The sequence below is a fragment of the Leptodactylus fuscus genome, chromosome 1, assembly GCF_031893055.1.
Source record: "Leptodactylus fuscus isolate aLepFus1 chromosome 1, aLepFus1.hap2, whole genome shotgun sequence".
Classification (NCBI taxonomy): Eukaryota; Metazoa; Chordata; class Amphibia; order Anura; family Leptodactylidae; genus Leptodactylus; species Leptodactylus fuscus.
In genome coordinates this window covers 43,366,881-43,383,425 of record NC_134265.1, presented here as the reverse complement: position 1 = coordinate 43,383,425, position 16,545 = coordinate 43,366,881, and the positions used below count along the sequence as shown (strand labels likewise).

The window sequence follows — 16,545 nt, the reverse complement described above, 5'->3', positions numbered from 1 at the left end:
GCGTAAACGCCACGGTGGGAATGTGGCAGAAAAAACGCTGCATTTCTCTGCATAGAGAATCCTATCCACACTTTGCAACATTAGGGTGCATTCACACTGAGTATACGTGCGCTCCCCATTGAAATGAATGGGCTGCTTTTTTCCCTATTCCTTTCAATGTGATACGCGTATGCCAGCTCCCATCAGAATTGAATGCGATCTGCTTTGTACGCGCTCATTCTGAACGTGTTTTACGCTCAGAATGAGATGAGCGTATACTTAGTGTGAATGCACCCTAAGCATAAACGTGATTTCCAAAAATGTTGCGGTTTTGGAACCAGCAGCATGTTAATTATACCTACAGAATTGCTGGAGGTTTCCCTATAGGGAGCAGAAAATCCATAGAGGTTTCGCTTTCTGTGAAAAAGCTGCAGGAAAAACAATGATGTGTTGCGCTTTTTTGTTGCGGCCTGCTACATGAGGCCTTAGCCTTAAATGATCATAAAAAAAAAAAAAAAAAAAAAAAGTTGTGTGAATAAGGCCTTGCAATATCCATTGACGTTTCTTTTCCTATTGTTTAACCCCTTGTCCCTATTAGTTTCTCGTTTCATTATTTGTTCATCTTTGGTTCTGTTCTGTTTTTTTTTTTTTTTTCCCTTTTTTTAATTTTTTGTTTTAGACGTTACAGTATTTGCGACCTAACGCCGGCAGCATTTGAGAAATCCTGAGGTTTTAGCAGATTAAAAAGCAGCAATAAGAAGACGACTCCCTTAATGACGCGAGCATAAAATGTGTCACTAAACATTAGTTAGTCCATAAAACGTGACCATCTGTTGTCTGCTCGTGCAGGACGTTAAGAATTAGAGGCTACACAAAGAGGCCTAGTGTTACCCAGCCACCAGCGGCCATCTGTCTGTCCGGATAAGTCTGAGAGACCAATACTCAGCTCTTCACTGAGGATTTAACAACTTACTGCTTCATCACTTCTTTATGGGAGGACAATAAAACAAGACAGGATTTTATCAGGTCACCTAAAAAAATCTCAGCTGGGGAGACAGTCAGATCATGGAGAAGAAGACATCTCTCTAAGAACTAGCAGCAAAATAGCAAGGGGGATTTACTACCCAAATAACCAATGCCTCCCGTATTAAATGATTAGAAAAGCATAGTTATTTTTTTTCAAGAAACAGTGCCACACTCGTTCATAGGTTGCCGTTGGTATTGCACCTTAGCCCCTTCGCTTCAATGGAGCTGAGCTGCAATATCAGTCACAACATGTAGACAGGTGAAGCACTGTTTCTAGAAGAAAGCGGCCATGTTTTTTCTAACCCTGGGCAGCTCCTTTAACCTATTCATGGTGTTCAATATCAATCAAACCTATTTCTTGTATCTTCCATTGCATGAGACAAGAGTTAACCCCTTTGTTAAGCCCTGTTGTTCTCTGTAGGGTTCTCCTCTTTGGACACGAGGCCGTTGAACAGTCGATCACTTGACTAGGGTCCGCAAGTTATGGACACCAATGTTCTAATGGAGCAAAGCTTGAGTTTTGCAGCAACTCCTGCCCTCACTTTTACCTCCATGGGCCCATCAGCCATCTTCCTAGCTATGGAGAACTGTCGGGGTCATCAGGTCACCAAAACTACATTCAGATATGCCTACACACTTCCCAACTCTTCTCTCTGACCTCCATATCTGACAGTCGTGTACATCCTACTCTATATCCTGACTTTGACTAGTATATAGGGTGCAGATACTACTTCGACACCCACATGGTAGCTACAGTAGCAATGCAAACTCTCTTCTTAGACTTTTTTATATTCGAGAACAGGCCTAAATCCTATTCATTGTCGCAAATGTCTCTATGTAATACTAGCTCAGATAGGGGGTCTTTGTTTGTGCTCATAGATTTCATAAGAGACTCCAGAGACGCTCAACAATCCCGGGCACACAAAATTGTCTTATTGAATTTTAGCTAAACTAATTGTGTAAGATTTCCCAGGGACAGCTGGATCAATGTTCTGCCTCTTCTTGTAAGCATGATGATGGCACTGCTGGTATTGCCATGCATGTGGCTGGACTGCCCAAGATGGATCAATTTCCTCCCGAGACAGCTGCACTTAAGTCATCCGTACAGAAATACAAATGTTCTTGAGAAATATTAAAGTGTCGCCTCACCTTTTGTGAACTTTCGCTTGTAGTGAACTGCAAATATAACAATTCCCCAAAATTGATTATGAAATTGCAATTATTGGAATTGCCCACTATAGGTATGGGATAGGACCAGTGCTGCCCTCTTCAGTATTGGCAAGTGATGTGCCCTGTATGAGTGTGTAATGTGTGAATCTCTATGGCTGATACTGACTATATTTATCCACATACAGCCTGTATTTTACTCCAGAGTTGCATTCACTCAAAAGCGTCTTGTGTGGCATAAGCTGACTATGACTATACCGTCAAACTACGTCATGCCATCAATATGAATCAAACTGATCTTATATCTTGCAATGCATGAGAGAAAACGGTGGGTGACTACAATCCCTTTAAATAAACCCCACCCTCTATGGATATAACACTCCCACTTTTTGCTACATGCCACACCCTCTACTATAAAGCGCCCACATCACATACTACAACCCAGGCTCAGAAGATTTGTCACTTTTCTAAGGCTCAGGGTAAGTTCAGATGGGGTTTTTTGGAACGGAACCTGAGGCGGAGGCCACCTCAGGTTCTGGTCCAAAAGCTGGGTAGCTGCGACTGAAAGCTGGTGCACTGCATCGGCATACAGCCGCGCACTCCGCTCCGGATTAGGCCCAATGAATGGGCTTAGTCCGGAGGAGGGAGTGTCTTCAGGCCGAATCGTGGGGCGACTCGGCCTGAAGAATGAGCACCTTGTTTCTTTTTTCTGGGAGCCGGAAGGCTTATTAATTTAGAGATGAGTGAACACTGTTCGGAACAGCCGTTCCGAACAGCACGCTCACAGCACGCTCCCATAGAAATGAATGGAAGCGGCCAGCACACGGGGGGTTAAGCGGCCGGCCGCCGGCAAAGTCTGCGTGCCAGGTGCTTCCATTCATTTCTATGGGAGTGTGCTGTTCGGATCGGCTGATCCGAACAGTGTTCGCTCATCTCTACGTTATTATGACTGGTATGGCAGTAATTTAACATACAAAACATAAGAAATGATCATAAATCCTTGTCATGCACCCTTAAGTGGTGAGGGCTCCCTAAAAGAGAAAAAAAGTTGCTATTTTTTGCACACAATCTAACTATTCTCAAAATAAAACCAGATAACAGGTAAATCTGCCCCTGGTTCAGAAGCTATTTTGGTATTGGTAGACTCCATTTAGGATAGGTTCACACTTGTGCTGATCACTTCGCTCATCCGGTAAGGGGGCGTTCACACTTGTGTCCATGTCCGCCTGCTGGGTCTCCGTCCTATTTTCTTCAACTTCATGCTGGGAGCGAGACTCTTAGGTTAGGTTCACACGGGGTTTTCTTGGACCGGATTTTGACGTGGGGGCCGCCTCAGAATCCGGTCCAAAAAACGGCTAGTGCACCGGCATCCAGTTGCAGTATCCTGCTCCAGATTAGGCCCAAATGAATGGGTCTAGTCGGGAGGGAGGTGTCGTGTCACGAATGCTGCGCCGGATTCCGTGGCAAGAAAGGACAGGTCGCTTCTTTTTTCTGCAAGCAGCACAAAACCACTAGCGGAAAAAAAAGAAGTGAACAGCTCCCATTGAAGTCAAAGGGAGGCGTTTTTTGGAGCCGGATTCTGATGCGGATTCCGTGTCAAAATCTGGCCCAAAAAAACCCAGTGTGAACCCAGCCTTAGCGGTACAGTTATCTGTGATGTAAGGAGTCTCTGCCTCCCGGTGACATACTATCCTGCACTGTTATTGGTATGGACAGTATGTTGCGGTGTCACCCCCTCTACCTCATAGATTGTAAGCTCCTGTGAGCAGGGCCCTCAGTCCCATTGTGTGAAATGACTATCTCTTTGTAATGTATCTTTTTGTCTGTATTTGAACCCTACAAATTGCGGAATATGGTGGTGCTATATAAATAAAATATATTATTATTTTTATGTTGCTGGGAGGTAGGGACTCCTACCATCAAAGATAACTAGATAACTCCCAACATGAAGTTCAAGCCATTAAATCTGGCTAACATACGGACTGAGTTCCAGTGGTATGCAGTTAGCCTAAAACAGCGGTTACCCATGGACCCTAAAGACTATAGGGGTCAGTTCACATGGAGTATTTTGGCTCCCATTGACTCCCATTCATTTGGGCCTAATCCGGAGCGGAATGCCGCAACGGGATGCCGGTGCTAGCCGCGCTTAATGTTCACAGGTGGACTGCAAATTACACTGTGTGAACATACCCTAATGGGGTCAGCATTTCTGAGTTAGTAGAGAAAACTCCTCATTTTAGAGCTCCGTCAATTAACAAGAAATAAATGTAGATACAGAGAATTTCTCTCTTCGGAGGACCCAGCACATCCGTGGACTGCATGGACAACCCTTAGGGTCCATGGGATTCTGTTTTGAAGCGCTGACTCTGACACGAGTTCACGTGTCAGAATGAGCGCCGCGTTACATCGTATGCATAGGCCCTGAGATATCAATAAGTAGCATGTAGTTCTTCCTTTCCCCTGTGGTGTCACTGTAGTAGGACTTGCTGCTCCGTACTCCTGATCCTGATCGACGTGATCATTGGTACAACCTGCGATCAGTTTTTCTGCTGACTTTTCCTACAAAAATGGATTATAAAGGGAGAATAAACCCATTGAGGCCTCAATAACCACATGGTGTAATTTTTCTTACACAAGGTCTCCTGTGTGTACATGTTTCCTTGTGTTACACTATATATAAAAATGTAAGGTGCGAGCTTATCCCAAGGTTTTGTAGAACTATAGCATTCCTGCCATTGGGGATCCACAGGTCAATGATCAGGCAAATGAACGTTGGCTGGAATGCTCGTTCCTGATCACCGAACCATGTACAGTATATACGACCGCAACCGCATTGTTTATTTGGGCATAAAAATACTAGAGAAATACTGACAACAAATATAAACTGTACGGGGATGAATGAACATATTGAGGCCTTGATCACATGACGTATAGACGTTCTTTTAACGTGTGTCACATAACCATGAGTGGTTGAAGTTTATAGTGCCTTGTGGTGTACAAGGAATGGAAAAGTCACAAATTTTTGCACAAATCAGGTTTTTGTGTAAAAATTTAACAAAGGGAATGTGGGGTGAGTGGGCTGATTCAGCGGTGCTGCCGCAAGGCGGACGCCGCCGCTGAATCAGCTGCGGAATCCGCCTGAGGAAAGGGCAGCTCGCTTCTCTTTTCCGTGAGCGGGAATACACCACTTACGGAAAAAAGGAAGCTAGCGGTGTGCATAGACCTCTATTGTGAGGGGGCGGAATCTGACGCGGATTCAGCGCCAAAATCGAGCCCTGATTTATGGGGAAGCGTACACCTTGTCATAAATAAGGCGCAATCTCCACTGGCGCAGGGGATATGAAGACTGACTACAAGCAGACTGATTTGTCTGTTTTTCGTGGCTGAAAAAAGGATACGCTTGTGTGAATACAGCCTAGCACTCGCTCGTCGCAATGACGGTCGGATGTTAATGAGCACACGCTTTATTATCGATGACATATGTTGACAGGCAGACATTTTGCTACGTATAATCCTTTAGGAAGTTTTGCACAGCTCGATGATCGGAAACATCTCATCAGCTGGTCATTGCCCCATGTAAACGGGCTCTTACTCGGATTGTTAATTGTAACATAAAATTGCCTGTTTGTCAGTGTCACGTCTCCATTCGGCGGTTGAAAATAATGAACAGTTTACGGATAATCAGACGGGATGAGCGATGCTATGCACGTGGACACAAAACTCAGGACAGATCCTATCGGCGTCTGTTTTGAGGTCCACCGTCATTTACTGAAACGTACACGTACATGGAGGGCACAGACAGCGTGTGGCTACTATCCATGTACAGTCCATGCCATTTTCTCACAGATCTGTACATGAATACAGGTTGCGGGCATATAGGCTTGGGGGTTGAGCGGTATGGCTACTCGCTGATAACATACTGTCCCTGACTTCATGTGAACGTGTGTCTTTATTTAGTTCCCACCACGCTTCTGGCGCGTCGGAGTAAGTCCAGGATAATATAATACAAGACAAAGAAAGGAACGGAGAAAAGAAATCCTTTTCTCGTCTGGTCCAGTGACAGGTGGCAGGAAGACAATGGCGGGGGCAGATGCATTGATATACATTGCTCTAAGCAGTCGTTCAGTAAAATTCTCTCCTTTCAAGATTTGTAAAACACGAGCAATTGACAAGGAACGCTCAGGTGCTACCGAGAGCAGGAGTACATTAGCTGAAGGCCGTTCCCGGAGAAGACATTATTAGACCTCCAGATGCCGGCTGTTCCTTTGTGCCGCAGATTGGGGGTTTATACTATAGAACTATCCCAGCAGGACTGTCATAATACAATATGGAGTAATTATAAGGCTGGGTCTGGAGGCTGACTCACTGGCCCTGCAGTGGGGCTATAATATTGGCCAAGGTTTTGTAATGTGTACTATATGTTATATAAGGGAGCAGCGGAGGATATTTTTAGTTACAGTATGGGTGTAACTACCAACATAACAGGGCATAGAAGTTAGTGATGACTATGGAGAACGGAAAGGAGATTGGAAAACTGAACGTGGCCCTATGTTAAAGGCATTTTCCAGGTCCCCTATCGACAGGATGGGTATCATATATGATTGGTGGGATTCCACTGTCATTGTACACCGGCCAAAAGCAGTTCTGTGCCTATTCGAATAATGTACACAGAGCTGTAGCTCCGTCCATTCATTCTGGTGACACTGAGGTACTGCAGTCAGTCACTATAGCTTCTGGCAGCCACAGTACTGGATGCCCACTGATCACATATTGATGTCCTGTCCTGCGGATAGGACATCAGTATGAAAAACCCCGAACAACAATTTTTTGTATACCAGAAAATTTTCACAATTTTGAATTGTGCAACTTGCTGTTACATGACAATTTAGTGCTTTTTGCATGCGACCTGTAAGATTGCACATGCTGAACTTTCTTATATGCATTTATTAATCTTGCACTGTGATATCTATGCACACTACTCTGCTGCTGGAACTCACTATGATCACTGTGTGCATTATAGTTCATTGTACACGTAACATCAATGTGTGCACATCATTGTATTGTACAATTGAGACCTTGTATGCTATTGTCTGCATTACTGTATTATTCCTGTACTATGACATCACTGTGTGCATTTTCCCTGTAATTGTGACATCATTGTATGAATTTTCCCCGCACTGTAACATTAATGTGACCATTATTCACCTAGTATGACATCACTGTGTGCATTATCCCCCATGTATGACATAGACCTATACAATCATAAGCTTCTGTAGGTTATATAACTTGAATAGGTTATATAGCTGAATAAGTTCCTATCAAAACATGTGCTATGAGGGCCCGTGCTTACTTGGTATGTCTATGGCTAAGGCACCATTCACACAATTGTAGTTTTGGAGTATATGTTATCCATTTATTACTGATCTGTAATGATGGATAGAATTCACACCTAATCATTTTTATAGAACATTATGCACATTTGCAGTTTCCCTGTCTGTTTTTGCAGTTTGATTCATTTATTCTTATGATAGGGTTGGTAAAAAAAAAAAATCCTGGATGAAACATGGATGCCTCCATTCTGTTTTCCATGAACTTGTAAAATACTATAGTCATGTGTATGAAGACTATTTTTTTGTGTCTGGATAATTGTTAGTCAAGGGAATACTGAACACAGCTCAGAAGAACTAGGACAGATGCACTTTCTGGTAGGAAACACTTAAGAAATGGGTCCAGGTTGCCTGTTATTGTACTTTTTTGAGCTTGTCATCGGCTGAGATTTTATAGCTCTGGTCATGACCCCTTTTAAGGATAGTGTACACCATGAATAAGTAATGATCATCTCCTATAAATTATGTAGGACATGTGTAATAAAAAGTGGATGACCTGTGACTGTCCAGCTGCTGTATAAGTCAATGGGGCATAGGGGCACTTTCACATCATCTGGATAACCAATGTGTTTTTATTTTTTTTATTTTCTTCCCTTCTCTTTTCTTCTCCCTTCCAGCATTTTGGTCTTCCCCTTTCTCTTCTAACCCTGGTCCCATCTCATGTTTTCCCTTCCACTTTTTATCTCCTGGTCTCTCTGGCTCCCTTCCTATTCCTCCACTCCCCAATGAAACCCTCGGGGGTCCATAATTTTTATTACACTTGATCTATCTTATTCTGGGTTTACTCAACTGGGATCCGACCAACCCTTAATATTAGGGTTATGATTGTGTGGTGCCTATACATGGACACTGGACTACCACCTTATACTGTACATATATGGACTTTGTACTGTGTTCCCTTTGAGCCCTGTGGGACTTCTCCCTCCTGGGTTTTGATACTGTTCACACCTGCTATTATATTCTTTATGGAAAATGTTTTCAATAGAACTGATCGAACAAGAAGTATCTGAAAATAACTCATTTTCACTCCAGGAACCAAGTGGACATTTTTGGTGACCCAGCGCTAAGAGCATTCATAGGCATGAATATAAAACATAAATCTGAACCTTGGGCTTTTTGTTATGTCTGATAAGTCATTCACCATTGGCTCTGACTAGTAATGACAACTAATATTTATCAAATATATGTTAAGAAAATAACTCCAAAATGTTATTTTACAGAACATCTGATTGAGGAATGGCTGCCAAATGACTTTTCATCCATTCTACCAGTACCATTGTGCCAATCCAACTCCAGCAAAGTTATGTTTGCTAAGAAAATACTATCCAGCTCTGAAATAGGGTTGTTGGGCAGCAAGTACTTGTCAGTCTACTTTTCTCAGTTTACATAGGTCAACAGCTCAAAGTGGAATTGTCACTGAGTAAAAGAAAGAGAAGTGTCAAGGAGGCTTGATGGGCCATGAACTGGGCTTCTTTGTGGTTGTAACCACTCCAACAGTATCAAACCTGTGGTCCAAAGTGGGCTATACCTATTAGATGTTGGCAGAACCAGGTGATTTTGGCAGGACATGTGCATGGACCTCAAAACTCGAAGCACTAGTCATATTGGATTTCAACATGGCCAATAATTTTCTTCTTATGAATATGTTGATACCAGGGTTATCAGGCAGAGGCTTTCTCCCCTGTCCCTATTCAAACCATATGCATGTTCTGCCAAGTTATGTTTGGCTGGACACTTATTTGGCTGACCCTTTCCTTATGAGTATGACCACCCTACGGTTCTGTCCACACTACGATCAAAGCCATTGGAATTATGGGTGTCGTTGATGCTAACCACAACAGAAACCATTGGAACTCATTATAGGTCAATGTAGACCTTCAGCATTGGTGGTGTCCATTTTGTGATGTTTTGTTCCTTGCACCATGGCTTCCTTTATGAAAGCCCCATTTATCTTTGGCCCCATCTTCTCCTTTTGGTTGGCTAGGAATGTGCTATACATAAAACCATGACACTATACCATTGGAGTTGTGTGACCTTCTATCAACCTTGAGATGTATTGATAAAGAATAAAAGATATCTTGATACCTTCAAGTCCGCACAGTCTGAGATTTAGCAGTCATTTTTTGGATGTCAAATGACCAGGCTGTCCAACCATTGCCCACCTAACCCCCCCAAAATGTTAATGGCTTTCATGAGTATAAGAATTCTACGATCAAGGATGTCAAACCCAACAAGTAGCTCAAGAAGCACGCTCCTCCATGTAGTAACACATGGACAGCATTGTCATATGATATCCAGGCCCCAATGTGAAAGTTATCATATTGTAGTTTAATGGAAGTGAAAAGAATTAAAATAAAAAAAAAAAATCACATTGGAAATGAGCAGCCTCAAAACACATGCATGTTTTCATTCATGCAAGGCGAAGCACAACCTTCCTTACTGACACGTGTGTATGTGTGTGCATATGTCGCTGCCGAGAGCTTAGCCTACAAATCCAGATTAGAAAGAAAAGAGCAGAGTAAGGGGAGGGGGTTCTCTACATTGTTTACGAAGATGGAAAGAGCCACATGATAGAATTCTCGCTAACCTGTTAGTGTCGGACTTCCTGTTTGTGCTCCATGTGTGCACAAGGTTCTTGGGTTACCTTCCTAAGCATTAAATATTTGTTTAAATATTAAATATTAATTTAGATTCCTCTACACCTTTATTTTCTTCTTCCACATTGGTACAAAAAAATTCCCTCCACAATTGACTTACGCAAATTTCCAGTATTTCAAAGGAGCCATAAATGTTCTCTCTTTTGGTAGAAGATGCAACATCCACCAGCCATTATAGCTAGCAGGGCTATAGATGGAAATTCAGGCAAAGTTCTTTATAACAATTCATGTTCTCCCCAGTAGAGGAGACCCCACTTGACTGCTCGAAAATGAAAGGGGGATAGCTCACTGTCATGGAGGGCTTGTGAGATATATTCAAGTCATTGAACCTTCTTAGTGGTAGATACCATCTTCTGGGTTTATCTTGTGTTTGCTTACAGGAGATTGTCCAAAATGTTGGAAAATTTCTTTCTAAGATACTGAAAGTGAAGAATTTCAACAGATAGGACCTTTTCTAAAATCTTTAATCAACAATTGTTCTCCCCAGTAGAGTAAACCCCATAAACCTGCTCTGAATGAGTCTAGATGGCTTCATATCACACCAAATAACCAATAGTTGGTGAGATGTATTCCATTCTTTTGACCTCTTGGATGGTGGACACCACTATTACCACAGGGACAAGCTAGTATTTGGCCAAGTGTATGGATTCTATTGAGTCTGATATTTCCAAAGCAATCTCTTAAACGTGGTGTGAAACCGTTCCTTATATAAAATCTACTGAGGACGTTCTGTCAAAAAATAAAAAGGCATGAATCTCAAAGAATCCTATCTCATCTTTTGGCAGCATGTTGAAGGACAGGAGATACTGAGAAGATTGATATTTAGATTATGGGAAAAGATTTAGTAGAACTTGTAATTTATTCGCCACTTTCTATGTTTAGAAGTCCAGTGGGTGGTTCTACCCAGTCACTGATAGTCTTCCCATCATTGAGTAGGACCACCCCCTGGACTTAGGCCCTGTTCACATCTGCGTTCGGGCTATCCCGTTCCTCTATCCACAAATTTGCATTTTTTGCGCAGAAACTGGACGGAAACCACACAGACCGCCATTACAATCTATGGGGTTCGCTGGTTTCCTAAGGTAACTGCTTTTGTATGTGGATAGGTTTCCATTTGGGACTCCCCGAATGGAAACCCAAATGCAGATGTGAACTGAACCTTGTGCAGCCTGGAGTGATGGGGATTTAGGTGGATAAAGTTCTACTGAATATTCTCCCACCAACCTATATATCAAACTGCTCAGCTCCTCCTGCTCTATAACATACTGCCAGTGAATCGGATAGGATACTTAGTGTAACAGGTCCCCTTTAAGTGAAACAAGCCATTGGAAATATTTTTTTTGTGTCTAGGCCTGTAACCTTTTCCCCTTAGCTATGTATTAAATAACATATACAATCTACACACCGTGCATTTTTGCTAAAATGCAAAATGGCTGCCTTGACTCCACTTGGCAACTACATATGACTTGGCTTTGACAAATTTTAAGCTAAGAAGAGCAGAGGACATGCACAAAACCACTGTAGAGTAACGTCCTTTTGTTAAACCACTGCCTCATTCCGTGATAGATTGAAAAAATTGTTTTTAGAATTTTTTTTCTACTTCTTTTTAAGATGGGAAATCTTGTTATTTTGGCAGCCAATAGAATTTTTTTGTTTATCTATTAAATATAAAAAATAAATAAAAATAAAGAAATTCTGACAAGGGCCCCATAGCGAAGGGACTATGGTCATTCACTCACAGGAAGGAAATTCAGTAATAAGGTATGAGGGATATATAGATCTACTAGAGAAAAGGAGTACGACAATAAATGGGAAAACAGCAATAGAAAAGGCAGACTAGGTTAATATAGGAAAACTAGTTTCTTTATTGAAAGATTGTTGTATTAGTATTTGTGAAACTGAGTGTAACAGAGTCATGCACACGATACAAAGGCAAGCCCACCATGCTTTGGAGGGGCACAACAGAACAAAAGCAGCATACAATGAGTAGATGTGTAGGCTACAGCACAGTACATTTCAGCAGGGTACGTCTCTACAGAGAGATTTACATCAGAAAACTAGGTAATGTAAAAAATACAGAACATGCTTTAGTCTTAGTACATGAAATAAAAGGTGAAAGGTCCACGACTAAAGGCTTCCAGATACAGAACATTACCCACAAAATAAGAACAGGAAGTAGTTTTTATAGCACAGCAGAAAAAAGGATACCCCTGTTAAATGGATCATCCATTTTGCCAACATGCTTAAATTTTTTAAATTTTTAATATTGCAATTTTTTTGAATTTTTAACATTTTTTTTTACAAAGCCAATATCAGCCCTTGACAATGAGAACTGAATATACCACAGCGTGCAACGTGTGCCTACACACTATACACCGCCATTTGTAATCCATTATAATTTCCCCCATCATTGTAGCAGCCGGTAGACTGCAGACAATAGATTCCGATTGTTTCAAAATACAATAGGGCAAATCAATTCCGTCTTATACGCCCCTTTAATTTTTGGCATTGCCTATCTTAGCGCTGCCGGAAAAAGAGTGACTGGGAGCGAGGCCTGGCCTCCCCGAGAGCAAAATGAATCCACTTAACAGAAATTTACAGTGTAATGTACTTAGCTAAACAAGATGAAGATACAAATAAAAATGGCTGTTACTCTCTACAGCTCTACTGAATGACTAGGTTCTATGTTACTACAATGAGACTACAGAGAAAAGAAATAAAAAAAATAGAAAGAAAAACAGGTCCAGGGTTACATTCTCTACAGTTTCCAACAAGAAAAATATGATTTTAGGAAATTCATTATAAAGCATCAGTATCCTCTTGTTGCAGGGCTACACTGTGGCTCCAGATCAATGTATAGGCTTAACGTCATTGCCTTATTATTGGCTATTAAGGGTAATTTTTTTTTCAAAAATTTACAACGTTGGTGCCAATTTTTTTTTTATTTTTTTTTCTAAGAATTCTAAAAAATATTTACAAAAATAATCAATTTTTCAAATATGAGACAGTGAAGCAAAAGCCTTTATTGAAGCCTAAAGGTGGTGGCGGTGATAGTGGTGGTGGCGGGGGAGAGGGGAGAGGGGGGTAATAATTGCATTTTGCATGCAAGCACAAGGGTTACCCAGAAAGTAAACCTTCTTCAGAAACAAAGAAAAAAGGACAAGCAGCCATGAAAGAAGGGGATACTGCAGCTTAGTCAAAGAACAATGTTGTCTTCAGATGGAAACAGGAAATGGTTAAGAGGGTGTCACAATACAGGTATATGCAGAGGCAGAGGACTACACCAAGAGCAGCATGTTGGGTCATTCACTGTGCTACACAATGAAGGAAAAAAAAAAAGAATTGATAAATGCAAATGTAAAATCCCATTGTCAATAAAGCTTTTTTTTAAGGGTAGAATTTTTTGCATGCTTAATAATAAAATTAGACAGATTTTTTTTTTTTTTAATGTTTTTTATAGGGGCATTATCCCATTGACTAGCCAATACTCTCACACTCCCCAGGCTGGAGAGGACAGGACATTATTGAAGAGCAATGATCTGCTGACCTCACCAGAGGAGGAAGGACAGGTCTGTATTGAAATGCAATACTGTGTGCAGAGGATCTATCCCAAAGACCGTGGCCAGTCCACACACACCACCTATATAATAGGCTATAGGGTGCACAGTAATCCCAACCATAAAATAACCTCTAATCTAACACAACATTACACAAGGAAGAGCCGGCTGTAAATGAGCTGGTTAAAAATAAATGCACTGTGCCATGATTAAAAAATGTCAGGTCATCAGCAATTTGCATGGGGGGGTTGGGTTGGAGGGGGGTTGTAGCCCAGGCACATTTTAACATTTTAATAGCTGCTCTATTCTAGGGTAGAATACTTAAGCATCTGCTAGATCATAACAACAAACCCACATACCGGTAACACCAGCCCCCTGCCCTTTTTTAAATCAACCCCCCCACCCCCCATTCCCAAGCTGCAGCCACCTTTTTTTTTTTTTTTGCAAGAGAATTTGGTGACAGTAGGAAAAGCAGCTGATGTGAGGATGAAAGGAAGCAATGAGGAGGAGGGGGCGGCTCACAAAGAGTAATTGGATCTGATCTTCCTTAAATAAAACAGTATACAGCATAGGTCTAAATAAGATTATGACTAAGATACATAATCAGAATACAGAAGCCAATACTGCTTGCTGCAGAGCACTCCATACTATAAGGCAAGGCGAATGTTGCAGCAATGTATCCATACAGCATGTATATATAAATAGATACAATGTATCCATGTCACTATGCCTATGGTCACCAGGAATCTGCATTGCAATGTATCCATACAGCACAATATGTAGCTAGAATTACTGTAGATATTAGGTGTCTATATCCATAAGGAGTTAAATTTGACTTGCTGGCCCCTATTAAAAATACAAGGTATCCATACAATAATGTGCATAATATTAGAATGTCCATGCATCTGTCTCTAGAGATATACAATGTAACATTATTCAGAACTGAGTGGTAATTCATAATAATACATTGTATCTATGAAGGATATTAGAACTAGATACAATGTATCCATAGAGCAGATATACAGTACTCTGTGTGTCTATAAATAGACACAGGGCACACAAGCAGAAGATTGCAGACCTCAAGACTGTGGCAGATCAACATAGCTGCCCCCCCCCCCCCCTTATATCAGGCACACCATAGCATTCAGTGCATCCCCCCCACCAGAAGCCCACCACCACCATACCTCGGTTCCGTACAGAGCCAAAGACTGGAAGAACAAGATATCCTACGTGGACTAACACCATGCTGGCAGAGACAGTGCTTGCAACCCCTGGTGCTGATCACTGTGACTATATGGACAGGCTGATCCTAGTCTGCGTGCTCCTACTGCTGGCTGGGAGACAGATGGCCCATTGGTAATGGTCCTTTCAAATCCCCCCTATATACATTCAAATGTGCTGCAGCTGCCTCAACACAAAGGGAGGGGGCTTGGAGCTACCTTCTACAGCTCCCCTAAGACAAAGCAGCCCAACCAATGAGCTCTGAGCTGGGGGGAGGGCGTGCGAGCTCCCTGCAGTCTGTCTGGGTTATAGCTTGTTTCATGGCATTGGATTTATTATCAATTATTTTTTTTTTGCTTTTTTTTCACGTTTTCTAATTAATGAAACAATGACCTGAGCGAAGGGGCGTACGGCTGGAGCTTAGGTGGCACCGTGTCCTGTGTGCCCAACCTGGTGACCCATTGTTAGAGGAGGGTTTATGACTCTGACCCATTTGTTTTGTATTTATAGGATGTGTATAAAGGCCATATAGGCAGGTCCAGCGGAACGGCTGCTGCAGACACTCTTGGGACTAGCTGTCGGTCAATGTAATATTTCTATCTCTGTCGCTGGTTGTCACTCCCTTGGATTATTTGCCTGTAAATTGGATCTGACAACAATTCAGGTGACAGATAGTTCAGTCACTATTAGGGGTATAGAAGACGTTAAAACATTTTTGGCGACAACTTTGTGACAATATATGCATGATATGAAGAAAACTCAGATAACAGGACTGTAAGGGGGCACAAGAAGACGCTGTCATAATGCTTAGATGTATACCTATATTAAAGGGGTTGTCTTATCCATATGACGGTCATACAGGAAATCCCACACGCCAAGTCCAATGTAAAATCTGCAGCAGTGCCCTTTAAATGTCACATGCAATTGATGTCCTATGTAGCAGAGAAGCTGCGGGGTCTCCTTAGGGAACAAATATCAAATGTACTGCTATATAAACACCCAATTTATTTACACCCGATTTTGGTGAACTTGTATCGGCCATCTGTAATATGATGGAATGTAATGTTATGGACAAAAATTTCCCCCTTGTGATATCATGTGACTTCCTAAGACAACTCTCTTGGACCTTATCAGATCTAGTCCAACATGATCAGTACTGAAGCCGCCATATGGACAAGAAAATAGGGTAGTATTATTGTAGTGTGAAAACGGTTAGAACATATAATATAATGTGCAACCATATATACCGTACATTACAATTTCTATTATTGTTCATAAATACTGGAGACCCTGAGCATTAATTATAACTATTAGTAGATTATTATTATTATTATAATATATTATTATGTCTCTCCTTGTAATACAGTTTGTATAGCTGTCAAGCCGAGTGGGGGAGGAAATGTTAACTGCTATGAGCACATTTGTGATTTAGAAATCTAGTCTTCTAGGTTCAGATATTGATTTCTATTCCCTATGGATAGAATGCAACTAATACAGCCTGAGAGGATTGCAATACTGCCTCCTATATATAAGGATATAACTACTATAATA

General features: G+C 41.6%; 1 protein-coding gene across 2 annotated transcripts in view; it reads right to left on the bottom strand.

The window, feature by feature from the left end:
- Positions 1–15,181, bottom strand: part of ARK2C (arkadia (RNF111) C-terminal like ring finger ubiquitin ligase 2C) — a 75,838-nt gene extending 60,657 nt beyond the window's left edge. For both annotated transcript variants that reach the window (XM_075269782.1, XM_075269783.1), the window contains exon 1: positions 14,958–15,181. In XM_075269782.1, the coding sequence (XP_075125883.1) occupies positions 14,958–15,018 (61 nt within the window). In that variant the 5' untranslated portion in view covers positions 15,019–15,181. The remainder of the gene's footprint in view (positions 1–14,957) is intronic.
- Between the last annotated feature and the right edge of the window lie 1,364 nt (positions 15,182–16,545).